General features: G+C 40.4%; 1 protein-coding gene across 1 annotated transcript in view; it reads left to right on the top strand.

Annotated features, from left to right (window-relative positions):
• The window catches only part of ryr2b (ryanodine receptor 2b (cardiac)), a 55,673-nt gene extending 30,812 nt beyond the window's left edge, over positions 1-24,861 (top strand). Inside the window, exons 57-105 of the mRNA XM_034552487.1 lie at positions 6-83; positions 435-510; positions 611-734; positions 899-1,014; positions 1,374-1,450; positions 2,235-2,347; positions 2,554-2,603; positions 2,808-2,868; positions 3,253-3,500; positions 3,954-4,035; positions 4,423-4,553; positions 4,699-5,019; positions 5,122-5,359; positions 5,711-5,798; positions 5,898-5,981; positions 6,079-6,096; positions 6,138-6,299; positions 6,485-6,547; positions 7,048-7,176; positions 7,876-7,988; positions 8,284-8,384; positions 8,788-8,893; positions 9,598-9,649; positions 9,865-9,918; positions 10,111-10,210; positions 10,520-10,599; positions 11,152-11,228; positions 11,336-11,409; positions 12,001-12,081; positions 12,365-12,453; positions 12,671-12,799; positions 12,912-13,016; positions 13,257-13,338; positions 13,448-14,727; positions 14,868-14,920; positions 15,195-15,336; positions 15,418-15,504; positions 15,811-16,023; positions 16,252-16,382; positions 16,573-16,615; positions 17,593-17,729; positions 18,511-18,571; positions 18,932-19,078; positions 19,262-19,396; positions 20,152-20,308; positions 20,757-20,821; positions 21,640-21,740; positions 23,655-23,706; positions 24,766-24,861. Of these exons, the coding sequence (XP_034408378.1) occupies positions 6-83; positions 435-510; positions 611-734; positions 899-1,014; positions 1,374-1,450; positions 2,235-2,347; positions 2,554-2,603; positions 2,808-2,868; positions 3,253-3,500; positions 3,954-4,035; positions 4,423-4,553; positions 4,699-5,019; positions 5,122-5,359; positions 5,711-5,798; positions 5,898-5,981; positions 6,079-6,096; positions 6,138-6,299; positions 6,485-6,547; positions 7,048-7,176; positions 7,876-7,988; positions 8,284-8,384; positions 8,788-8,893; positions 9,598-9,649; positions 9,865-9,918; positions 10,111-10,210; positions 10,520-10,599; positions 11,152-11,228; positions 11,336-11,409; positions 12,001-12,081; positions 12,365-12,453; positions 12,671-12,799; positions 12,912-13,016; positions 13,257-13,338; positions 13,448-14,727; positions 14,868-14,920; positions 15,195-15,336; positions 15,418-15,504; positions 15,811-16,023; positions 16,252-16,382; positions 16,573-16,615; positions 17,593-17,729; positions 18,511-18,571; positions 18,932-19,078; positions 19,262-19,396; positions 20,152-20,308; positions 20,757-20,821; positions 21,640-21,740; positions 23,655-23,706; positions 24,766-24,861 (6,402 nt within the window). The remainder of the gene's footprint in view (positions 1-5; positions 84-434; positions 511-610; positions 735-898; positions 1,015-1,373; positions 1,451-2,234; positions 2,348-2,553; positions 2,604-2,807; positions 2,869-3,252; positions 3,501-3,953; positions 4,036-4,422; positions 4,554-4,698; positions 5,020-5,121; positions 5,360-5,710; positions 5,799-5,897; positions 5,982-6,078; positions 6,097-6,137; positions 6,300-6,484; positions 6,548-7,047; positions 7,177-7,875; positions 7,989-8,283; positions 8,385-8,787; positions 8,894-9,597; positions 9,650-9,864; positions 9,919-10,110; positions 10,211-10,519; positions 10,600-11,151; positions 11,229-11,335; positions 11,410-12,000; positions 12,082-12,364; positions 12,454-12,670; positions 12,800-12,911; positions 13,017-13,256; positions 13,339-13,447; positions 14,728-14,867; positions 14,921-15,194; positions 15,337-15,417; positions 15,505-15,810; positions 16,024-16,251; positions 16,383-16,572; positions 16,616-17,592; positions 17,730-18,510; positions 18,572-18,931; positions 19,079-19,261; positions 19,397-20,151; positions 20,309-20,756; positions 20,822-21,639; positions 21,741-23,654; positions 23,707-24,765) is intronic.
• Positions 24,862-25,774: the final 913 nt, after the last annotated feature.

Below are 25,774 nucleotides of genomic sequence, written 5' to 3' on the forward strand. Positions count from 1 at the left end.
CCTAGCTGTCTTTTGAAGGAGCATCGACCTTCAGCCCCAAACCTATGGACATGAGCAGCATCACCTTATCATGGGACCAGTGTGTGAGTAATACCTTTTTTCCTGGCACACAATCTGCATAGGTCGTAACATCAGGAAAATACAATTGAATAATTCAAATAATTTCTTGCATGTAATCTGGGCTACAGTTGTCAGATATCATATAATCATCTCAAAAAGAGAAATCAACGACCATTGCCAACATGTTTGGAGTGCAGTGTCTTCATATTTGGGATACAAGACTCTTTGATACGTTCCTTGACAAATAGTTTCCTAGTTGGAGAAGTGGGCCTGTGCTTTCCACACCTGCTTAGACAGTGGAGTACGATGAGCTGATAAGCATGTGCCAGACAGAAAATAGATTTTACGTTTGTCTTTTTTTGTTGTTGCTCTAGGCTATGGCTGAACAGTTGGCTGAAAACTACCACAACGCCTGGGCTAAGAGGAGGAAATTAGAACTTGAGAGTAAAGGTACCAACAACTAGTGTTTCCAGAAATCCTCTCCCTTTCTCCTCTTAATGACACAACAGTTAACAAAATTGCAACGCATTTGACCCATTTATGCTCGCAGGAGGGGGTGGCCATTCAATGCTGGCACCCTATGATACCCTGACTGCCAAGGAGAAAAACAAATTCAGAGAGAGAGCAAAGGATATCCTCAAGTTCCTTCAGCTCAATGGCTACACGGTGTGGAGGTGAGCTTAGAATGAGTATGTGGTACAGTATGTATGAGGTGGGTGGCAAGTGAGGTGTTCCAGTTTACGGAGCCGTGCAGGCGACCCTGGTAATTCAAAAAAACAAAGGTTTTACAGTGATTTAAGGGTTAATTTTTCACTGTTTGATTTCACTTCCTCTACAGGGATCGGAAGACAGTGGAGACGGACTTTCCAGCCACAGCCAACTGCTTTGGCTACACTCTCCTTCAGCGGCTGCTGTCTCACACCGAGGACGCCCAAGAGCACATGTTGGAGCTGGGTAAGATGACAAAACAAAAATCAAGGAAATGAAATGCATAAAAGAACTTTCACGTTATACATCTCAAAGATACAAGTACTTTGTGTAGCTTAAACTATACGATTTTAAATATATCACTGGGGTTTAGATCTCCACATTGTATCAATAATGGCCAGCAGTCCCTTGTGTCTACATTCAGCTAGTCCGCCTCAGGGTATTTTGATTATAATAGCACACGCCAGGCCTTGGTATGTGAACTGGTGTGTCTGTGGAGAAAATTAGATAGAGAGACTTTTATTTTCTATCTCGCTCTGTTTTATTTGTTGTGTCATTGTAGTTTAAATCTTAGAATTAGTATTTTATTGTGCTTTTCTTTCCAGAGGTGATGCAAGCCAGAGGACAGATGTCCAAGGGAGAGAAAGCTCCACAACAGCAAGCGATACATTTTTTTCCCAAGGTTTGCCTCAGATCAAATGCATGTCTAAAGACAGTTGACATCTTCTGTCTGATATGGAATCTGTAACAATTGAATTTTTTACAATGCCATTTTCTTCTCTCCTCTTTTGTCCATTTACGTCATCTAATTAGTTTTGTTAGATGGTTGCCATAGGCAACCCCTCTAATTAAAAGCCTTTGTGGCCGTGTCATTTATTTAACCATTTTGGAAATCCATGTGGGCGTGTCGATTGCCATCAGGACACTGATTAAAGCTTCCCACACTGTTCTGCATCTAAGGAGGCAGCGAATCAAAAGGGTTTATTTTTCATTGAGGGGACACACCAAGTCAGACCCAGTCAGCCAATGCCATCAACAGTCATGCCTCAGATCTTTACACACCACAACTCCCACTCAACCACACACTGTCTGTGAATTGATCGTGCTTCATAAGAAAAGCTATTGAAGTGAAAAATGTCAAACTCCCACGGGTCCGTCACTACAAACGCTCAGACCACTAACTTTTGAAATTCTGGTTTATGATCACAAGACTTTCGAGTTGGCTACATTAATGTTTTGAATCAACAAGTGGGGAAAGAAAGTACTTCCGGAGATCTATTTGATGCAATGGTGCGGTCATAAGAAATGTGTCTTTGAATTCTATATTTTTCTTATCTATATATGTATACAGTATATAAGAAATGACTACTGTGGCAGCTACAGTAGTCATTTCGTTATTTAGTAATTTGTTTAAAAAACTTTAGGGGAATGTGCATAATAAAGGTGTCTATTACTCTGTTCAACAGGTTATTCTTCCTCTTTTGGAACAATTTGTGAAGAGCCACTGTCTGTATTTCCTGTCCACTTCTCTCTGCTCGAGAAGCTATGCTTCGAAAAAGGAAAAGGAGATGATTGCGAGGTACGTCTCACCCTGAGCAAAACACATGGTATGCTGGAAGTATTTGAAAGTTTTCTTCTTTGTCTTGTGCTGGAACAATTCCTCAGTAATGTTTTGCAGCATAATCAAAGTGTTCTTGAACAGAAGAAGCCTCATTCTTCTGATTGCGTGTGCTGTGTAATTCTTCGCTCCTCATTACTGCGCTTCTCTTTTCTCCTCACCTCCAGCCTCTTTTGTAAGCTCGCAGCTCTGGTAAGACACAGGATTTCACTCTTTGGTAAGGATGGTGTGGAAATAAAGCTCATTCAGACAGCAATTCTCTTTCGGTTCTCTTTTTACTTGATTCCTTGGTTTGCGCTTTAGGATGTTATTGTGTGAGAGTCCAATTCATTGTGTGTTTATGCATGTTCTGTATTTTACTTCATTTTGTCTGTGTGTATTTAGTATGTGTGTGTGTGTGTGTGTGTGTGTGTTTCTCCAGGAAACGAGGTCTCATCCATTGCAAGCTGCCTCCATGTTTTGTCTCGGGCTCTGGATGTCAGGTAGCTAGATGACACTACTGTCTCACTCTGCCCGAATCGATCTCCTTGCTCTGCCTGTGGTCACATCAGTATCACATCAGTGTCTCACCGGCATGAGCTGACGGGTGTAATTGAGCCACTGATGCTATGTAATTGTTTTGGATATCACTTTTACTCCTTGAGGACCGTCCCTCTGAAGCATGATGCTATAAGTAGAATCTAGGCTGAGCAAAGATTGATGTCATTTTGACTTGTTTAGTGGATAGATTAGCAATGGATTTGCTTATCCTCTTATTTTCTAAATGTTCCATTTAACATTTGATACATGTAGAAACAAACCATTATTTTAATTCCACATCTAGTTGTAGAAACATGAACTGCCATTTTCTCCTCTTTTGGCCTTAGGTCATTGATGAACTCAGCCCCGGAGTCTATCCAAGCATCTCTGCATTCATTCTTTGAGGCAGCCGCCACTGATCTGGAGATGACTGTGGAAAACCTGTCTGTGACTTTGGTCTGTTTACCTCAGAGTAGGAATCAATCGGCTAGAGGAGTAGCCAAGGTTCTCGGCTTCACAACCGCCGTCCTCCTTCCCACCCTCACTTCCCTCTTTCAGCATCTTGGCAACCAAAACTATGGCGTGGACCTCCTGGGTAAGGGGCGTCCTCGATGTAGACCACCATTAAGGAATAATGTGATGCATTTTACATCCTAAAGAGCACATTAACATACATCATTCCAAATGTATTGTGTTCACATACCTTCCTGTACCTGTAGTTCATATACAAGCAGTCGCCTCACTCGCTTCCCTCTGTCTGCTATAAAGCTGGATGAACAGCTGGTTTCCACATCCCTGAAATCACTCAAACTCATCTTTGAAACCAGCTCTCATTAAGTGTCTCAGTGGTGGCCACAGAGCAGCAGGAGCATATTGTCTTCTTCACTAATACCCTAACCTTCCAGGAATCATTCATTACTTCAGCAGCCATCCGGCTAGTCTGTCTCTTTGTGATTGTAAGTTATCAGCTTTCCTGCTCAGCGCCCTTTGCGGCGTCTGAAAGAAAGCGCACAAGGATCTCAGCTTCATCCACACCTTGTCTTTCCAGTGGGGAGTATCCAGCTGTCCTGTTACAGGATCCTCAACAGCCTCCTCTCTCTTGGCACCAGTAGCAGCATCTACATGGAGGGGTACTTCCTAGATTGCTATTTGATTTAGATATTCGATATTTTGAGTTTGTGCTAATGACCATAATAAATTATTTTAATCATTTCTTCTCTCTATTTCATGTTGATGCTTTTACTTGTTTCACAACATTTTGGGTTTAAAACATGGTACTTCTTACTTTGTGTATACTGATCAATACTTGATCAGTATACATCTTAAATTGTCCATAATGTATTATTAGTGGGCCTTTCAAGTGCGTATTAAGGCTATTGATAAGTGTATTAAGGCCAAGCTAAGATAGAGGTGAAGAAAGCAGCTGGCAATTTAAATAAGTAATCCTAACCCATAGAGTTTGATAAGATTTGGATATTAGATCCATGCCGACGTCCTAACACAGCATTCCAATACAGGCAGAGGACAGCAGCAGGTGCTTGTCTTGCAGCCTTGGCTGGGACCTTTCCTGTGTGCTTCCTAGAGCCATCCTTAAACCAAGACAATCCTTACTCCATCTACAACACCATGACTGCTTCTCAAAGAGAAGGTAATAAGCAAACACACTGCACATTGATATTGATCTGTGTTGTCTGGATAATCTTGGTCTTCTTGAATAGCTCCTCCTCCTCCTCCTCCTCCCCCCCCCCCCCCCCGGTTTTGGCGGCATTATTTTCCATATCTGTTTCTCTTAGACCATGGGCTTCCAGATCAGGTGGAGGACATGTGTCCCCTGCTGCCCTCTCTGGAACAGGCGCTGGGGGAAGTGGAGAAGTTGGCCGGCGCTGGTGCTGGAGCTCGCCAGGCCCACTACATCCAGGTCACGGAGGTCACTTTGCCTATGCTGTGCAGCTACGTGTCCCGTTGGTGGTACTGGGGCCCTGAGGGCCAGCCAGACAGCCCGATCTGCACATCTGTCACACCTCAACATGCTAGTGACCTTCTTGGCCACATCCTCCGAATCATCCACAACCATGTGGGAGCTAGCCAGGGAGATTGGATGAAACAGCTGGCAGGTATTGTGATCACGTGCAATTCTGTAATTGTTGCCTGGATTTCTTTATTCCACCATCCTTGCCTTTCATTCTTTTCTACTATTAATGGTCTTATCTTTTCAGTTTTTTCTCAGCCAATTACATGTAAAGCCGGCACTGAGCTGTTAAAGAGCCACTTCCTGCCACTGATGGAGAAGTTGAGGAAGAGGGCCAAATGTGTGCTACTGGAGGAGGAGCAGATGAAAGCAGCTGGGTGTGATACCTCCGAAGCAGAGTTGCAGATACAGGAGAAGTTCACTGTACTGGTGCGAGACCTCTACGCCTTCTATCCCCTCCTCATCCCTTTTGTGGATTCTAATCGGTAAGGCGTGCTGCCATGGGGCTAAGATGTGGGGAATCAAGCTTATTCTTTGAGGCCAAAAGCTTGTGGAGTAAGTTTTTATAGACTTAGTGGAAAGTGAAAACCCTATTTTACAATTTTTCGATGTTGACATTACTCCTCTAGTAATCATCATTTGGCCTTTTCAATACAACATGTTCCATTAATGTTTGCGGAACAACTAGTAAATGAGAAATTCATTGAATATACAATGAGAGGACAATGGAAGTTCATTGAGTGGTTATTTAAGTTATTATGTCAGGCATACACGTTAAGCTTTACATTCATAAACTCTGCGGTAGAACTGAGGTGTTTTGGTTTGTCTTGTCACAGAGCCAGCTGGCTGAAACAATTGAACCCTGACGCTGAGCAGCTGTTCAGCATGGTCGCAGAGGTCTTTACATTCTGGGCCAAATCTCATGTGAGGATGACATCTCGTGTTTATTTTAAATGTATTCCTCTCATTTCAGTGCAGTTTATTGAATATTATACCCTACTTCACTCTTGTTTGCTTGAACAGAATTTCAAGTGGGAGGAACAGAACTTTGTGGTACAAAATGAAATCAACAACTTGGCTTTCTTGGTCAACAACAACATGTCCAAGGTCAGCCTAATTGGCCTTATGACATTATGCTTACACTAATGTGCAAGTGCGGTATTTCTAGACACTACTCGTGGTTGTATGGTAATCACAAAAAAAGTTGTCAACTGTTGTTGAAGTCTCAAAGTTAATCTATTTTAATGGCTTTTCAATGCTCAGTTCGACCATGAGCAGAGGAGGATGAAGAGGAAGGGGGATCGTTATTCCACTCACACCTCTCTCATTGTGGCCTCCATGAAGAGACTGCTCCCTGTGGGACTCAGGGTTTGTTTTCCAAGCGATTACAGCCTCATCGTGTTAGCAAAGAGCGGCTTTACTCAGGTCAGTTGGAAATGTGCCATTATTAATGTAGTCCTCATGATGACAAAGCCCTTGATGTATTGAGTGCATTTATGTGATAATCTGCAGTGTAGTATGATCGTACTGAAGGTGGGCGTTTGAAAGTCTCCTTGGTATATATATATATATATATATATTTAACGTTGGCCATCCTTTGCTTTTCACAGAAGAACACTCGAGATGAGATTCGAGAACACATTTCCAATCGTCTTATACATCTTCAGAATCAGGTAACGCTGTCACTGGGGCTTTAATTTCTTTAGACCAATCCTAGACCAAGATCCTTAGACTCCAAAATTAAAGACAAAAAAACATGTATTTATTCATTGATTGATTTGAAGGTGTATGTCTTCTCTGCATTCTGCATATTCATTGCTATGCCTGAGTGCATGTGTCTTTTAATTTGTGAAAGGCATCAAGTGTGTGGTAAATTAAATTGAAAAATGCTCGGCTAAATCATAATCTTTTTTTTTTTTTTTTTAGTTACTCGTTCACCAGAGACATCAATGTGACACGCATGCAATATTGTTCATAATATGCATGTAATATGTATTTATTCATGAGTCAATGATAAATATGTTTATTCATAAGTAAGTAATGAAAGTTGACTCCTGTCATTACCATAAAGAAACTTTTAAATAAACATTTGAGACTATTTTTGGTTGCGATACAAAGGAAACAAAGAAGCCTAACGAATTAAACGTGCCATTCTTTTTTTCTCTCTTCACAGGCATCCGACTGTTTGCGGCAGGAAACCCTTCATGCAGAACACCTGAGCCAGCTAGGGGCCGTCCCTGACGCCCAGAAGACTGTAAACAGGATTCTGGAAGTAGCTCAAGTCCTTTATTTCCTGGACCAGGTGAGCTTTTGAGGAAATAGAAAAAACATTTTCAGATTTGTATGCCTCTGGCAGCCGTGGCTGGATGTTTTTGAGGTTGTCTGTCAGGTCCATTCTGGTGAAAGTGATATCTCAGGAATGCCAGGAGGGAATTTAGCATAAACGTCCACTCGGAGCTGATTAGAATTCTGAGGTCAATGGTAATCGAGACCTCACTAAATACTTTTCTGGCCATTTCTCAAGAATTGATGTGCTGACAATTTCTCACAAATGTCTCCTAAACTTCTTGTTCAACAGGTGGCTCTCGGTGACAAGAAGTTATATTTGTTGGTCATAGTTTTATCGATGGAAAAAGCACAGATGTAGATAATAAATAAATAGTCTACTGTTTTTTTCTCCCCCAACATGATTAGTTCATCATTTCCAAAAACGGTTAATACAAGTTAGGATTTACCTCCTTATCAGCTGGTGGATATTACAACGCCTGGGGGCTAAGTTGATAAGAAACATTGGTGTGTTATTCCAAAATGTATTTTGATTGTATTATATTGAAAAAAGTAATGCCTGCAGTGCTACTGCGTAAAAAATGCAAGATAAATGCACGAAGATGAACCTCTACAACAGCTATCAATTAAATCTCTTCGGGTCCATTGGAGGTTCATGTGCTCTACCTTTCATTATCTATGCAAAATCTGTGTTTATCTTCGGTTGTGGGTTCAGGTGGACCATCCGCAGAGAAGTAAAAAGCCTGCGTGGCACAAGGTCTTATCCAAACAGAGGAAACGAGCAGTGGTGGCCTGCCTGAGGATGGCTCCCCTCTACAACTTACCCAGGTACAAATGATTACAATAGCATTAGCATATCTAAATACTGTGTTTTAAGTCTGAATGAATAGTGAATTATAGTTGTGGTGTAACATTATTTCCTCTCTCTCTAGTGGATGTTAAAATCCTCACCTTGTATAGCCATTAGAGGCTTTGATGAATGAGCAATAATTGTTTTAATCGTAGCTCTTTTATATTTTAATAGTGTCCTTCTGTGCTACCTGTTTTTCAATCTCTTATTTACATTTGTCCATGCATATGCTAATCTCTTGTTGTCTCCTCAACCTTTCCTCTTCCTCCCTAGGCACAGAGCTGTCAACCTGTTCCTCCAAGGCTACAATAAATCCTGGATATCGGCTGAGGACCACAACTTTGAGGAGAAGCTTGTGGAGGATTTGGCTGTGAGTTGAAAAGCAATATTGACATCAGTGGTTTCAAATAATTCTGTAACATACGTACTGTAATGTTGCATTATGATCAGGTGAGAGACACGCACTACTTTTCCATCTATAACTCGGATTGTTTAATCCTGAATGTAAATGTACCTCGAATATGGCCCATACTGGCTTTTGATATATTTGTTCATTAATTAATGCACACTATAAAGATTACTGTACAATATAATACATAGACCAATGTTTTTTGTCTGTGCCCTTAAATATTATCATGTTTTGTGTATTTGTGTGTACTGTATAATGTGTGTGTGTGTGTGTGTGACAAAATGCTAACATGCTGGGTGTAAACATTAGTCACAAACCAGTTACTCTCTCTGGACTGCAGAAGGGAGGAGTGACGGAGCTGTGTGGAGGTGACGGAGAGGAAAAAAAGAATGTGGAAGAAAGTGCCAAACCAATCGATCCCCTCCTCCAACTCATTACGCACTTCAGTCGAAGCGCCCTGATGGAAAAGTGTGTGTGTGTGTGTGTGTGTGTGTGTGTGTGTGTGTGTGTGTGTGTGTGTGTATTCTAAAAGATTGCATGCAGAAAGAAACCGCCTTTTCTACTTCTATTACCTATCCAACCCATCACCGAGAGCATCAGTATTACATTTTTCAGAAGGGATTCTTTTCAGTCCAACATCTGTGGCCATTGCTTTCTGAAAACCTGACATCTGTAATCTATTTCAATTCTTTGTTGGTTCATCCTGCAGAAAGGTTTGTTCCGTAGGGCTTGTTTTATTCATGCATGAGTTGGTCCACCAATCCCATTGAGGTACGCTATGATATTCTCATCATATTCCTGCAGAGACTTTCACGCCCTCTGAGAGCAAAATATTAAATTAACGGTTTCTCATTAGGAGTGGGAGGGTACTTGTGCAGTCCCTGCAGAGATGTGATCAAATCAGCCAGGTTCCAGGTGTTCTGTTGTGGTCAATAACAATGTGCACTAGCACGGAGTAGACGAGTGAATAAAATGGTCTCACTCAAGATCCACATTCTGCTTTGAGGCACTTTGAAGTGGTGATGCATTTAACTTTGTAATCAAGGCCAAGTCGAATCACCTAAATGGATCCGCTCTGTATTGGCCTGGACTCAGTCATTGAGCAGCTATTTGTAGAATGCTGCATCTGTCCACCTTGATATAGACTAATATGATCGTATCCATCTCCCCTTTCACAGTAAGCTTGAACATGACGGCCTCTATAAGTCCTACGCTGCCATTATGGCCAAGGTAATAGAACAAAAGCATTATCTCATTTGTCATCTCTGAATGTTTGTTAATACATTTAAATAATGTAACGTGTATTGCTCTCATGTCACAAGCAAATATGTAACAAGAAAAAGTGTGTTTGTACATGTTGTTCCTCATTGATTTATTTTCTTCTTCTTTTTTCACCCCTTTTTTGTTTTCATTACACCCCGTGTGTTGCATGTTTGTTCTGTCAGAGCTGCCACAGAGAGGACGATGATGATGAAGAACAGGAGGTGGAAAGCTTTGAAGTGAGAGGATGGGCTCTTACTTTTACAATGGATTTTAAGAGCTTTTTGCTTACACTGTTTATTTGTAATTCACAAGACTTTTTTCATCGCAATAATTATAATACAAAGTAATCAATTGTATTCTCATTTGAGTTGTATTCCATGAGCAAAGTAGTCGAGATACAGTGGTGAACTAACCTTTCTGCGGCTCAGGAAAAGGAGATGGAGAAACAGAAGTTGCTGTACCAGCAGGCCAGGCTGCATCGCCGTGGAGCTTCTGAGATGGTCCTGCAAACCATCAGCTCCAGCAAAGGTACAGAAAGAAAATGCTCAATACTGAGAAATGATTTATAATACCACTTCTAATAAGTTGTTTATATTAAGGTTATTATGTTGCTTAGTTTAGAGGGGGCAGTTCTTTTGGCAGGTTGTTGTCGTTACTTTAGATGAGCCAGTCGTAAGCTAGATAGACTTTATATTTGCTGAATACTGAACCAAAGACGCACCTTCTCCAGGACTCAGTAAAATACAGTAACATGTCAATTATGATCTATAATAATCTATTATAATTTGAGTTGTTACTCTGCTTCCTCTGATTGTGATAACATTCACATCCTATCAGGGGCTATGGGCTCCATGATTGCCCCGACATTGAAGCTCGGTATTGCTGTTCTCAACGGAGGGAATGCTGCTGTTCAACAGGTACAGCACTGCATTGACACATCATAGATATTGTCTATTTCTACCTCTCATGCAGGTAGTTTAATATCTTGAAACAAAATATTATTATAATATTACATGAAAGAAAGAAGAGGTAACATTAGATCACGTGACAAGAGGAAATTAAGTTAGTAACTAATCAATAATTAGAAAAGGGAAGCTGTAAAATATAGTATTCAATAAACAGTTATGGACTGTGGAAGATGTGGTTTGCTGTTGTAGTCGCAGCATAACAAATGATCATATTTGTTATGAGTAGAGATGGATGTTCTCGTTCCAAAGCCCCTCACTTTAATAGAAAGCTTGGACTATTGCTACTACGCTTGTCAAAAAATTCAAATAGACCATTTTGTAATATGTGCAACTTTTCCCTATTTAATATTCGGTGTCTCCTTCTGATCTTAAAGCCTTTACACAGAGACACAACAGCAACGCTTACGGTTATGAAAAATGTATTTTAAGTTAACCATATCTGCGTCAGAAGAAATCCTCCTCCATTTATCAGACGGTGTCTTTGATGCTTTGGTGTGATAGCGAATGCTGGATTATCTGAGAGAGAAGCAAGACGTTGGCTTCTTTCAGAGCATGGCTGGACTCATGCGGTCATGTAGGTGAGTGACTGTTGGGACATTTTCTTAATGAGTCCCATCAACTGACTGATGGAAAAAAGGTTTTCGTAATCCTTTTGTGTGTGTGCGTGTGGTTTTCTGATATCTAGTGTTCTGGACCTGAATGCGTTTGAGAGGCAGAACAAAGCGGAAGGATTAGGCATGGCCAAGGATGAGAGCTCAGGTACTGTATTCATATGGAAATAAAACATAATTATATATACGTCTGTCAAGCCATGTCATAGCTGAAGAGCCAGCTACATACTCTTAATCAGTGGTTTTCAAATGGGGGTACGTGAAGGCACTCCGTGAGATTTTCTTTTTTATATATTTAAAATGAGCATCCATTAAAATATTCTCTAAAAATATTAACTTAATAAATATTCAATAAAATATAAGTGTATATTCATCAACTGAATTGTATATATTGATATTTAATCAGACTCTGGTGGCACAGCGCTGTGTATTACATCTTTGTTTCAACCAAACACACTTTGGGGGCACTCGGCTGAACAATATATTTCACAGGCGGTACATCACTGAAAGAAGGTTAAGAACCACTGATCTAAATCATACTCTGAATTCACAAAATCCTATTTCTTTCTCTATATTTCTCAGTGTAGAATATTTTCACTCCACTGTGGTCCAATGCTCTGTTTTCTCTCTTTCTACATTCTTCGTACGTTCTCTCATCCATTCTGTTGTACCTTTTCTGCAGTATTACTTTTTGTGCCCTTCATCCTTTTTATTCTTGCCAAATCTTTTTTTTTCCCAGGAGAGAAGGTGATGCCTGACAAAGACGTCACCTGTGACCTATTCCGTTTCCTACAGCTGCTTTGTGAAGGACACAACTCAGGTCATTTGCCCGGAGCTGTATCCACTTACACACGGTCACATAGATTATATTGTACTTTAAGAAAAAAGGACTGCATACTGTGTAACACTTAAGAAAGCCTTTGTTTTTTAACCCTAATGCCACATCAGAATTATGGTATTAAGAGATCAGCAGTAATTCAGAATTGCTGGGTAACACCTTAGCTTTGCTATAGCTGATGGTAGTTGTCTACATTGTCTACACGTGATAATGGTAATGATTTCATTGCACATTTTATTCACTATACTCTTCCTTCATGTGTTAGATTTCCAGAATTACTTGAGAACACAAACAGGCAACAACACCACTGTCAACATCATAATAACCACTGTGGACTATTTACTGAGAGTGCAGGTAGGTCTCCAGCGATTACCAGATGACTGACTAACCAAACTAGTACACAGATCCTCCAGTTAGTGTCCAGTGGTTTGCTGATCGGTGCAAAATGTGACTACTATGTGAATACTGGTTCATCTGTCATCAGATTAATCCTGATGTAATAGGAAGGTTATGTTTATTATATTAAATATTGTATTGATCTCAATGATATTTTGACTGTGCCACACGGCAGGAGTCCATCAGTGACTTCTACTGGTACTACTCAGGGAAGGATGTGATTGATGCACACGGACAACAAAACTTCTCCAAGGCCATCGAAGTGGCCAAACAGGTCTTCAACACCCTCACTGAGTACATACAGGTCAGTCAATTACGTGTTATAGTGTCATAGGGTGTTTAATGCATTCTGTGAGCTCCTACTCAGTATTAAATATTTGACATAAAGTTGAAACACAGCTCACATTATCATCCAGGGCCCATGCAGTGGAAACCAACAAAGCCTCGCTCACAGTCGCCTGTGGGACGCTGTTGTGGGTTTCCTCCATGTCTTTGCCCACATGCAGATGAAGCTCTCTCAGGTACAGCATATTATTTCTCCTTTCATAATTCATAACATCGTTACACTAGGTGCTCTTAGTGAGTCCCGGACGCCTCATTTTATTCTGCTGGCAATGCTCTTGCAAAGCAGTTACTGGTAATATATTGTTGCACTAATTGTAAACTGCCTCTGTTATAGTGTCTTGTAGAGATGTGAAATGAGTTTGAGACTATTCTGAAAAATTTAACCGTAAATATATTGTTATATGTCTTGTGTACAGGACTCAAGGCAAATCGAGCTTCTGAAAGAGCTCATGGATTTACAAAAGGACATGGTGGTTTTCCTGCTTTCCATGTTAGAAGGTGAGTGTTCCACTCATTCTAATGTTGCTTCACAATTTATGGTTATAATTGTTTACAAATGATCACAACTTCTGAATGTTATTTCTATGCTCGTCACCCTTCAATACAGGTACTGTCGTTAATGGAACTATTGGAAAGCAGATGGTGGACATGTTGGTGGAATCATCAGGCAACGTGAAGATGATTCTCAGGTTTTTTGACATTTTCCTCAAACTTAAAGACCTCACCTCCTCAGATGCCTTCAAAGAGTACGACCCTGATCACAAGGGTTGCATCTCCAGGAAGGACTTCCAGAAAGCCATGGAAAATTGCAAGCGTTTCTCCCAATCTGAGATCCACTTCCTCCTCTCCTGCATGAAGACAAACGATAGTGACATTGTGGACTATGAGGCCTTTGTGGATCGCTTCCATGAGCCTGCCAAAGACATCGGCTTCAGCATCGCCGTTCTCCTCACCAATTTGTCCGAACACATGCCCAACGATTCCAGACTTCAGGCATTCCTGGAACTGGCAGAGTGTGTCTTGACGTACTTCCAGCCCTATCTAGGACGTATTGAGATCCTCGGCGGCGGGAAGCGCATTGAACGTGTCTACTTTGAGATCAGTGAATCCAGCCGTACACAATGGGAGAAGCCGCAGGTCAAAGAGTCCAAGAGGCAGTTCATTTTTGATGTGATCACTGAGGGTGGAGAGAAGGAGAAAATGGAGATGTTTGTCAATTTCTGCGAGGACACCATCTTTGAGATGCAACTGGCAGCCCAGATATCCGGCTCCGACACTGGAGAGAGGTATGCTGATAAAGGAGCAGAAGAAAAGAGTGAAGATGAAGATTTGGGCAACAAAGGAATGTTTCCCCTGCATCATTGTTTTTTATTGCTGATATCTTTATTGTCTGTCAACAACCTGAAGACATTGATGAAGATGACCCTGAAGGATATCCTCATGTCAGCTGTTCTCCTCTTCAGATTCATTTTAATGGCTCAGGTCCGGTGTCTTCGTGCTATAATTGGCAGCATCTCATATGTACTGTACATGGCCTTTATTAGTGGTGGGCTCATAGAGGGAGCCAAAAGGATGAGGATGTCGGACTTGCTCGGTGGCATCCTTGAGCCGACTCTTGACGAGGTCATGGAGGTGCCAAGTGGTGTGGGTCAGCTCAGGAAGTACTCTGCTAGTTTCTCTTCCCAGAGAGAATTGAGGGAGATGGGGCATGTGGCAGCTGTGACCTCCCCCAGGGAGATGGATGGACTGTCAGACATATTTGGCCTCAAAGTGAAGAAGGAGGGAGGTCAATACAGACTTATAACACACCTCACTGCAAGTTTGACTGATCTGTTCAACACAACCTCCAACACGATATCCTCTGCTGATATTTCTGAGAAGCATCAGGTATGGATTAATTTGTATTATGAGACTTATGTATGTTGTATTTAACACAAGTTTCATTCAGCATAATTGTCTTAAGTTGTGTATTGCTTTGATACTGTACTGATTGATATACATTTAACAAATGTATTTTCCAATTCAAGGCCACAGAGGATAAAAACAGCGATGAGACGATGCCTGAATTACAGAATACAAAGTGAGTCTCTACATTCTTGGGAGGGATTATTTAACTTCCTCATAAAATTGTAAATATTAGATGCTGAGTCAATTCAGGTAAAAAATGATATCAATAGCATTGCATTACATTACGCAGTATTAGAGACGGTGCATGGTGCGGCTGAAACCAATAATATCTACATTGTCAAATTAAGGACTAGCGTTTGTGTCAAAATATACTTTAAATAATTAAGAAGTAAAAGTTTGATTTCACCATATTCTGTATGTTTGTGATTGGACTTTTTTTTTTGCAGAGGGAAGGAAACTGAGAAGAAAACTGTGAAAGAGAAAGCGGAGGCAAGATGGAAAGTCGAGGGCTATAATAAGTCAGAGGAACCAGAGAGCCAACACTCCGCCTTTTGGGAGAAGATAATCACTCATAACAAAAGCCTGCTGGTAATTTACAAATTCACTCACTCACACTTATGCAAACAGATACCGACGCTGAATGTTTGTTTTTTGTTTTCTTTCCCCCAGAATTACTTTGCAAGAAATTTTTACAATATGCGCTTATTGGCTCTGTTTGTTGCCTTTGCAATCAACTTCATCCTCCTCTTCTACAAGGTGAGAATCATTTTAAATTACCTTTGCAGTGGTATCCAATTAGGAAATTAATGAAAGTACATCTACTCAATCAGCTGTGTGGAGATATAGTGTGCAAATGTCTATACGCTCTTTATTTAGCATTGACCACCTTCTAATTACAACTTTGAGGTGCTTTACTTCAGTATTACCATTTCATGCTTCTTTGTAGTCGGACACTAAACTACACTACATTCCAGAGGGAAATGTTCACTTTAATGCAAAAGTATTCCTATTTGGCTTTTTGTAAAGTCTCCTCTTTCTCTCTGTCTTTCAATGTCTTCCCAGGTAGCATCCTTGCCTGTATCACGAGAAGAGGAAGGAGTCGTCACATCTGTTGACAATGATGGACTGGACTCTGCTGGTAGTGACCACAACAAGGGCGGAGATTATTTTGTGCTGGAGGAGAGCAGTGGATATATGGAACCGTCGCTCCGTTTCCTGGCAGTAGCTCACACAATCATCTCCTTCTGTTGTATTATCGGGTACCACTGCCTCAAGGTATATTGCTCAAGCGTGTATCTTTGCAGATGTATCATGACTTCATTTCCCTTCTTTGAATTGGTTTCTCTCCATCATATAGACAGACCGAGGCTCTATTCTAAAACCAGCCAAGAATTGACAATTTCGCACATTGTTAACAAAGACAGGCTTTGACATAATAATAATAATAATAATTTCAGGGATTTGAAGTTTTGCCAACTCAACACGAGTTAATTTGATTGGCAGGTACCATTGGTGATCTTCAAACGTGAGAAGGACGTGGCACGGAAGCTGGAGTTTGATGGGCTGTATGTGATAGAGCAGCCCCCTGAGGAGGACATCAAAGGGCAATGGGACCGACTGGTCATTAACACGCCGTATGTTCATAACCACATGATCAGCTGGGCCGATGTCATATTAACATCAAACATGTTTAATGCTTCTAAAGGCACCTATTCATATTCATGCTACAAGCTTTAAACAACATAAATGTTTCACTTACACCGATGTATCAGTTTTTGATTAGTCTATTTAAAAAATTAAAAAATCTTTTTTTTGTCTTTTCAGGTCATTTCCAAGTAATTACTGGGATAAATTTGTGAAGAGAAAGGTAAAATGTGCAATTCTGCAAATTAAAATGCGTTATGTTCTCTTGGTACTTATGGATGTATTTAATTGTGTGCATATTTCACTAAGTGACACTTCATTACAAAAATAACTACAATTTAATGATCCATTTAATGGCAGGTGTAATTATCCCCCTATTCACCAAAACAAGTTTATTGTCTCCAGCGATGCGGTAACATCTTTAGCTTCCTTATTCAGATTGCCTATCGCGTGATGAATAATATTCTTTGCTTTAAAAACATTTAGTCCACCACGTGAATGTTCAACTAGATTTAAAGAACGAAGGTTGAAAATCAGGACTGTAATTAAACTACAATACTTTACCTGATTTTACTAGTTCACAGATGCATAAACAATCCGGAGAGGCAGACATAATCATCTTAAAGCCTTCAGATGGCTGCGAAGACGCATACTGACACTCTATATTGTCAAGTGTTCCTGCTGATCCTTTTGAGTTTGGAGGATGTAGATATTGCTTCCCATACGTTGAAGTGCTTATGTTTGTAATGCTTCGCTCTTGTTCAAACATTGAAGTGACATCAATTATGTTACAGCCTTGGCAGCACAAGGAGGAGAAACTCTGCATCTGTCATATGATTAAATTAAATGCATATGGTTTACTGTACATATACACATTTTAGTAGGCAAGTAAAAAGTCAAATGTACCTCGATCATACTAATTATTAATATAGTGTAAGGTTGCACCCATTAAAAATAACATAGAGCAGAGAGTCCCCACCAGTCATGTACACAACCAATATGCAACTATGCACAACCACTGTGCCTTAAAATAAGGTATAGGCAACATAGGTATGAAAAAATCCTTCCTTTTTTTGTTCAGTAACTATCATAAGCAGCACCTTATTATCTTATCAGCAGAACTAAACTGCCATCTTATTATTGCACACAGACACAGGAGAGACTATTGTTTTATGTAAACCTGTCTTCTTGCCTGTTCAGGTGATGGATAAGTATGGTGACTTCTACGGCTGTGAGAAGATTAGTGAACTCCTTGGTTTGGACCGAGCTGGATTAGACTTTAGCTCTGAGAGGAACGAGAGAAGGAGACTCAAAAGACAAGCTGCCTGGAGTGCTCTGTGAGTCAAATAAAATCTTGCCACCTTGCAAAAGGATCTGCGGGAAACTGCAGCAAACTAACGAGTCTTTTAATTATTTTTTTTTGCATTGTATGCAAGTTTCAGTCTCACACACATATGGTGGATTATTTAATAGGATGGCGTTTGAATAGTTTTTTCTTGTTCATGTTCGTCAAACACTGAGGCATAACGCATCAGAAGACACAATTGTCATTGTTTTATTTTTTTTGTATATATATATATATGTATAAATAATGAATAATTCTGGCCTTTGAAAGGTATTCAGGTGTGTAGGTAGCTGTACACAAAGCAGCCTACGAGGGTGATGGCACTGTGGCTTCCTTCTCTAGAGGATAGCTGCGTGTATGCTTGCATATGAACAATTGATATGAGAGAAATGTTCAAATAAGGAAACCAGCACTGCTTTCCCTCCCGTGTATTTTATCTGACACGACTGCGTATCCAGCTCATGTCTCATTAGTTACATATTCAAATAACGTTTGCAACGATTGGATTGTTGCTGTCATTAATTAGAAATAGCCCATTTCACTCATACTCTCTCGACGAGTGTTTTTGAGGGTGTGTGTGTGCGTGTCACTTAACGGGCGGCCACACGAACGAAGGTCCTAGAACAGAATGCGTCACTCGAGGAGGAACAGGACATTCTGAAATGAAGACGCATAACAGAAAAGACACTGTGGCAACAAGGGTCTGGTTTTAGCGGTAGACATTTCGGCCTTGCTTACCATCCATCGTGTTATCTGTGTGATGTTTCATTCAGATTCAACTCCGTCGACATGAAGTACCAGGTCTGGAAACTAGGAGTTGTGTTCACTGACAATGTGAGTCCCGTTGTGTCCAATACTTTATGGCTCTTGCTCAGTTTGGTCGTGTGTTCTTTTGTTTCTACAAAGCCAAGATAAAGGTGTCACTTCCTGCAATTTATATTAACAGATAATGTAATATGACCAAGCGGTGCGTGTCAAACATATCGGATATTTTATGACTTAACCCTAATTTGTTTAATCTCTTGTTCTGTTGTGCTAAGATTGAGTTTGATACAATTACACATGTTGCAGGAGTGATGTTGGTAATATCCTGTAATTCTGCCTTATCTAAAATACACATTTGTCTTGCTATCGCTCCTGGTGATCTATATTGCCTGTTTTTATGTGTGTTATGTCCTTGTGTGTGTGTCACAGTCCTTCCTGTACTTGGCCTGGTACATGGCCATGTCCGTTCTGGGTCATTACAACAACTTCTTCTTTGCTGCCCACCTTCTGGACATCGCCATGGGCTTCAAGACACTTCGTACCATCCTTTCCTCTGTCACACACAATGGAAAACAGGTGTGAGCGTGTCGGTCTTTCTGTCTTTTTATTTCTCTGTGTGCTCATTTGTGCAGTTTGCATGCATCTGATGTTTGCTCTCATGCTCTAGGGTTATATTGGGTCTTTTCCAAGATGAAGCAGCGTGTTAAAGCCCATCTGCCTCTGTCTCGATCCTTTTCTAATTACGTGTGTGTCTGTCAGTTGGCCCTCACGGTGGGCCTGTTGGCGGTTGTGGTGTATCTCTACACCGTTGTGGCCTTCAACTTCTTCAGGAAGTTTTACAACAAGAGTGACGACAAGGACACCCGAGACATGAAGTGCAATGACATGCTTACCGTGAGTTAAATGAACGCACACACACACGCACACACACACACACACAGCGCAGTCTTTCCATCCACATATATCTATCTATCTTCTACCTCTCGATGTTTATCTGGCCTTTGTTTATACTAACACAAACACAGCCACACACACTCATTTTCTGCCTCTTCAGAGAGTAGAGGAGGATTCAGACAGGGATCCCAGCCTCTTGTCTTCATCCTTCCACTCCTTTTTTATAAAAATGATGGAACACTCCCTCAAGCTTCAACATTGCTCTTCATATGACTGTTCACAACACTAACACCCCACCGCCTGCTCTATTCTAATGTGGACTCCACTGTCACTCACATTAGCGGGCGGATGGGCAGCGACAGCATTTGAATAAAACCCCACTATTATAGGTGGCAGGGGGTATTCCATTAAATCACTCAATGTGTTCTTGTTTATGCCGGACTCGCAGCAGCACTTTGGCAACAGTGATGTGCGATCCCTATCCCATCATAACAACAACACGACAGCAATTGTTTGAGACCGATACGATGCAAAGGCAAACAATATTAATGCAAAGAATCCTCACTCTTTTCAGTGACATTGTATAATAAAGCTGCTTGTTGTTTGAAACTTTTAAACCAGAAGCCTTCCCAAAAGCAACTGCAGTAGCATGAAAATGAACTGGATACATTCTCATTCTCGTTTTGTAGCTTTTTGTTCTGCCGTGGCAAGCTTACCACACTAGACGATGCATGAAAATGTATTTTCTTTGTCAGTGCTACATGTTCCACATGTATGTGGGCGTGCGTGCGGGCGGGGGCATCGGTGACGAGATCGACGACCCTGCTGGAGACGACTTTGAGGTGGAACGCATCGTCTTCGACATCACGTTTTTCTTCTTTGTCATCGTCATCCTCCTGGCCATCATCCAGGGTGAGTCACGCGCCACATGGGAAATGGACCTGTAGTCGTACAGCACTTTTCTAGTCTTCCGATCCTTGGGTTAAGTGTCTTGCCCAAGGACACATCGACATGGGCGAGCAGAGCAGGAATCGAACCGCCGATCGATTTGAAGGACGACCCTGCTCTCCACTTCGCCCACAGCAAATTTGTTTCACAAATACAGCTCAGCATCCCCTTGTCTTCCACACGGTTTCACAATGACGCACACAAATACATTTTATTCCCCTTGTTTGACTCAAACGTGTTTGATGAATTTTTCATGCGGGAACTGGAAACAAAGTATCTGTTTATTCCACCAAGTCCTTCAGTTTCACTGACATCTGTCACTCAGAGACAAGCCCACTAGTGCACGCATACCTGTGAGCAAACAGGGACACTAACACACACAATCTTGTCCCTTTTTTGTTTTTGTATCCAGGATTGATAATTGATGCCTTTGGGGAGCTGCGTGACCAGCAGGAGCAGGTGAAAGAAGATATGGAGGTGAGATTGGACACTTTCTCTCAATGAAATAATACATTTTTGAAAAAGATATCCGTGTATTTTCTCTTGTTATTTCCTCAGAAGTCTCTCTGAGGCTTGATTCACTCCTGTCACACAGTTTGCTGTTTGCATGCAAACACAAGGTAGCGTTGTTAGAGAATGTATGTTCATCTGGAGCCCAGTAGATACAGTAGAATACAAATGAAGATGCATTTCTTCTTAATTCCTAGCCACAGTGCATCAGCCCCTAAAGGCTGCACCAGGTGTGAACAGAACCCTCCCAAAGTAAACTCTGCAGGTAGGATAAGTAGGGTTACAAGAGACTTCATTAGCAGGTGATGAGACGAATGCATAGTGGTCCTCGCCCCTCCTACTTGAGTTTCAAGAACACAATAGTCGGTCTCTGCCATTGTAAAAAATGTCGGCACCGTTTAATTCAGACACAAGTTGCTCCGCTGCAGTCAGCAGCGATAATCAGGTTTAACTGCTACTTCCATATTAAAAACAACAACAAAAAGCATATTGCATTACCCAAAAGCCTTTTTCTTTTCTCATTTTACCAGCACAAAACCTTTGTACAACCACATAGTAAATATGGGCCAAACTAATTAGACTCTTTAGTAGGCGCAACATGATGCAAAGCCCCAGCACATATGGCCTCTGTCTGTGGATTTGAGTCACAGAGCACTTAAACACAAGGCATCTGATCTTGAGGTTTGGATTTGATTATATTATTTTCTAATATTTTCGAGAGGACATCGTGTTTGTTCAAGCCTGCTTCGTGAATCATTACATGTCTTCCGTCTCTCCTCCTGCAGACCAAATGTTTTGTCTGTGGAATAGGAAGTGAGTACTTTGATACAGTCCCTCATGGCTTTGAGACTCACACTCTCCAGGAGCACAACTTGGCCAACTATCTGTGAGTTGATTTCATTGCCAATGTCTCGGCCCCTCATAATTCTATGAACACTAACACTCACAACTTGCCTTTGTGATTGTACCTTTCAGACGTAGAGGAGCTTCAATATTCTCTGGGTTCAGATCAGTCGCAGTGTGAATAAATAGACAGAAGGATTCAGAAATTATTTTTTCCCAACAGGAGCGAATGAGATGCCCACTCCATTTTTCTTTTTCTTTTTTTTAACTCACTTTTTTATTTAGTTTTCAACAACAAACAATATGTATTTTCATACAGTCGCTTTCTGTCAATTTTTCAGTTGTATGTCTTGGTACACATGATATTCAGTTACAGTGTACAACACATAAAGAACAACAAACATCAAATGGTGCTCATTCCAAGAAAGAAAAGAAGAGGGGAAATAAGGATAATGAATAGATTGCATAAAAAAAATTTATTTAATACAAATAATACAAATGAAATAAAGTAAATTATTTGAATAATAATAATTGTCCACTCCTGAGTGTATGTGCTATATATGCTTTTCATAGAGGATTGTGATGATGTGTGTGTGCTCAGAGAGAGTTAACGAGAGCAGTTCAACCAGAGGGCCGAGCAACATACAGTAATAACAATCATTGTAGTAACAATTTTCCTTTGTTTTAAATTAGAATATTATTATTCTTTGGGTGCATTGCAAAAAAAAAACATTTTTTCTGAAGAAAATCATTCAATATAAGTCCTAAAAATAAGTCTTTGAATCCTCCTGTGTGCATTTCTTAATAGTGAGACTGATCTTACCCCCGTAATCACCACCTTAATGAAAAACAAAGAAAAGAGCATAAAAATAAATGACTCCTCCATTAGTGTTCCTATTAGACAATTGTTCATCCTCTTGGCTCATAATGGTTTATCCTTATTATGAATTATCCTGTTCAACACCTTTGGGTCTGTTCTTAGTGTAAAATATTAACAGCAGTATTATATTCATCTGACCCAATAGACCTCTTAGCCCTTCCATTTATATTTCAGATTAAAACCTTGTTTCATAATTATCAATAATTTAATAATATATGCGTCGGTAAACCAAAATCATCTCATTTTGAGGTCGTCATGACAATCAGGGAAAACGCTGCACACCTTTTTTTCCACTCTGGAGAGGAAGCAAATTTTATTTTTTTGCGTTTTGGACCATAATGCATGTCAGGAAGCCCTATCGACATACGCAGGTTAGAATTAAGCAATCACCTCACATCCTTCATCATCCATATCAGTCTTTGTGATGACTGTCACAGTAAAATATGACAATCCTTGTTTACTGTAAGGAAATCATGGTACAAAAAGAAACCAAAATCATTACAGAAGGATAAATAATCAATAAAAAAGGGTGAAATGTTTGCGTCGAGCTAAATGCTTTAAAGGCAAAAAGTCAAATTTAGCTTATCACAATTTTCTTTGAATTCCAAAAAATTAAAAAAACATTGGGGACTTGTTGCACTGTTGCCAACTCAGTAATCGCTATTGGCAAGAGCCTATTGAATGGAATTAATATGCATTCGTCGATGCGTTTGCATCCTCTCACTGGTGGACCCTTCCCTCCTCATGTCTATGTATTTATGTACGTATATATGAATGTGTGGCGGTCCTTCATGCAACATGTTAAGCTAACCTGATGAAGACCGACACGTCAAGAGTCACCGCTTCATTCTTCTCTTCAATCATCACATATTTCCCAGCATTAAAAATGTATTAACTCTATTGTCAGGATGTAGCGGTTGTCTCTCGCTGCATTTCAACTAATACCTAACAACTTTTTCCATAATCTCCACAATCCCCTGGATTTGGCACGCACGATCTTAATTGCAAACCGAACACTTTCTCCATGTGGGAGGTATGTGAGTCGCGACATTTATTCCATCTTCTGTGTGCCTACAGATTTTTTCTGATGTACCTCATTAACAAGGATGAAACTGAACACACAGGGCAGGTACAGTAGTCATCTGTTTTATAGCATGATCCAATTAAAGTAAGAGCAAAGTGTGCTCTTTTAACGCGCTTGAACAATTGAACTGTCATTGCCAAATGCCACATTCCTGATTCAACCCTTCCACGACGGTTCCTCCGTGTCTCAGCGACCGATTTATTCCATGACAAAGCTGTAGTGTAACCTTTATAATTAGGACACAATCTGTATTCATTCTGTCTCTCACAAGCTCTACCAGCATATATATTATATATATATTATAAAATATACATATATATGTAATTATAATATATTATATATATATATTATAATATATATATATATATATATTATAATATATAATATATATATTATAATATATATATATATATATATATATATTATAATATATATATTATAATATATATATATATAATAATATATTATATATATATATATATATATAATAATAATATATATATATATATATAGATAGATAGATAGATAGATAGATAGATAGATAGATGGATAGATAGATAGATAGATAGTTTTCAGGATAACATATTTGTCATTGTTGCAATGACCAGTTCTTTAGAGCTGCAGTTTTTTGTTTCTTTCTTGTGTTTCGGTGAAAAAAAAGATGAGGTCAGGTTGAATTCTAGATGCTGCACAATGTTTTATGAAAATGATAATGAATACATTCTCACTTGGAATATTTTTGGAGTTGTCTTGGTTGGACAGAGTGCATTTTGAATGTGATGCTGCAGGATTGATTAAAGGAAGACAATATTACATTTTATCTTGCAGATTAATGTTGGACAATTGGGTGCGATTTCCAAATGGAGTCGGGTTCTGGGACTCATCCCCCCGATAAGCTGTTTATTCAGGTGTAAATTAAAGAGGAAGCTGCTCCGGCGGAATGTGGAAAATGTCTCTTGCGGCAGGCCAGACAAATATTGGAAGAACTTGAAATTTAAATAATATTTGTGGACAGTGTTTACATTGTTACTTTACTGAAGCATGGATACGTTTGGCATAGTTAATGACTTAAAGATACATTACAACTTTGTTTGTCGTTTCCAGGAATCCTATGTGTGGAAAATGTACCAGGAGCGTTGCTGGGAATTCTTCCCTGTGGGAGACTGTTTCCGTAAGCAATATGAGGATCAACTGGGATGAACCTAAAGCCGTCACCCTGAAGACACCCTGATCCATGCCCTCCGACTCACTAAATTAGCGTGAATTTTGTGTGTGTGCACTATTAACTTTGGACTGATTTCCCCACAAAGTGTGCTCCATATTTATACAAGCACATCAGTATTTCTAAATTTAAATTGATTAAATGATGTGGACTAAAGAATGTGGACCACATGTTATGTTCAGGTACAAAATGAATGTGCAGTTTCTTTTGGGAGTCTCTTCGTTTCTTGGGTCTACAAAAAGAACCTATTCTTCATCTCCAGCTTGGCGGCACTTTGCTGGCTTCTTGCGTCTCTGTGTAGCTCATTTTCTGTGAATGAAGTGATTTGTCTTTCTAATCACAGCCTCCCATCCTTTCCCCAGTGTGACATGCAGATAAACACTCTGCCTCTGGCATTTGTTCCATTTACCCTCCTCTTCCCTGTTTCTCTCTTCTTGTCTACTGTGTTCATCTCTGCAGGATCCCTCTCCTCCTCCGGCCTTTGCTACTTATTCTTGTTTTCTTTTTTTCGGGTCTCGTCTCGTTCCTCATCTGAAGCTCTTTTCCCTCCTCATTATCAGCCACTATGTAGCATGCCGGCAGGTGTCCCATTGCTCAGGTCGCAATTTATCCGTGGAAGCGGATCACCGAGCTTAATGGCGCGTCTGACCGCGGCCTCCGATGGGCGAGGAAGTCTCCGGGGAATCCTCGGTTCGGATTCATTGACTGAAGGAGCGAGACGAGTTTTGTTAAACTGCTAAAAACTCCCAAGGATTGTGCATGTGTGCCTGGAGCTGAACGGCGGGACGACAGGCATGGGACGGCCTCCTAGAGATATTGTCCTCATTATGCAAAGGTCGAAAGCTGGGTTTAGACACAGTCCGAGTCTGACATGTATTCATGTTGCTGTGG

This window comes from Cyclopterus lumpus, chromosome 15 (genome assembly GCF_009769545.1).
Source record: "Cyclopterus lumpus isolate fCycLum1 chromosome 15, fCycLum1.pri, whole genome shotgun sequence".
Lineage (NCBI taxonomy): Eukaryota > Metazoa > Chordata > Actinopteri > Perciformes > Cyclopteridae > Cyclopterus > Cyclopterus lumpus.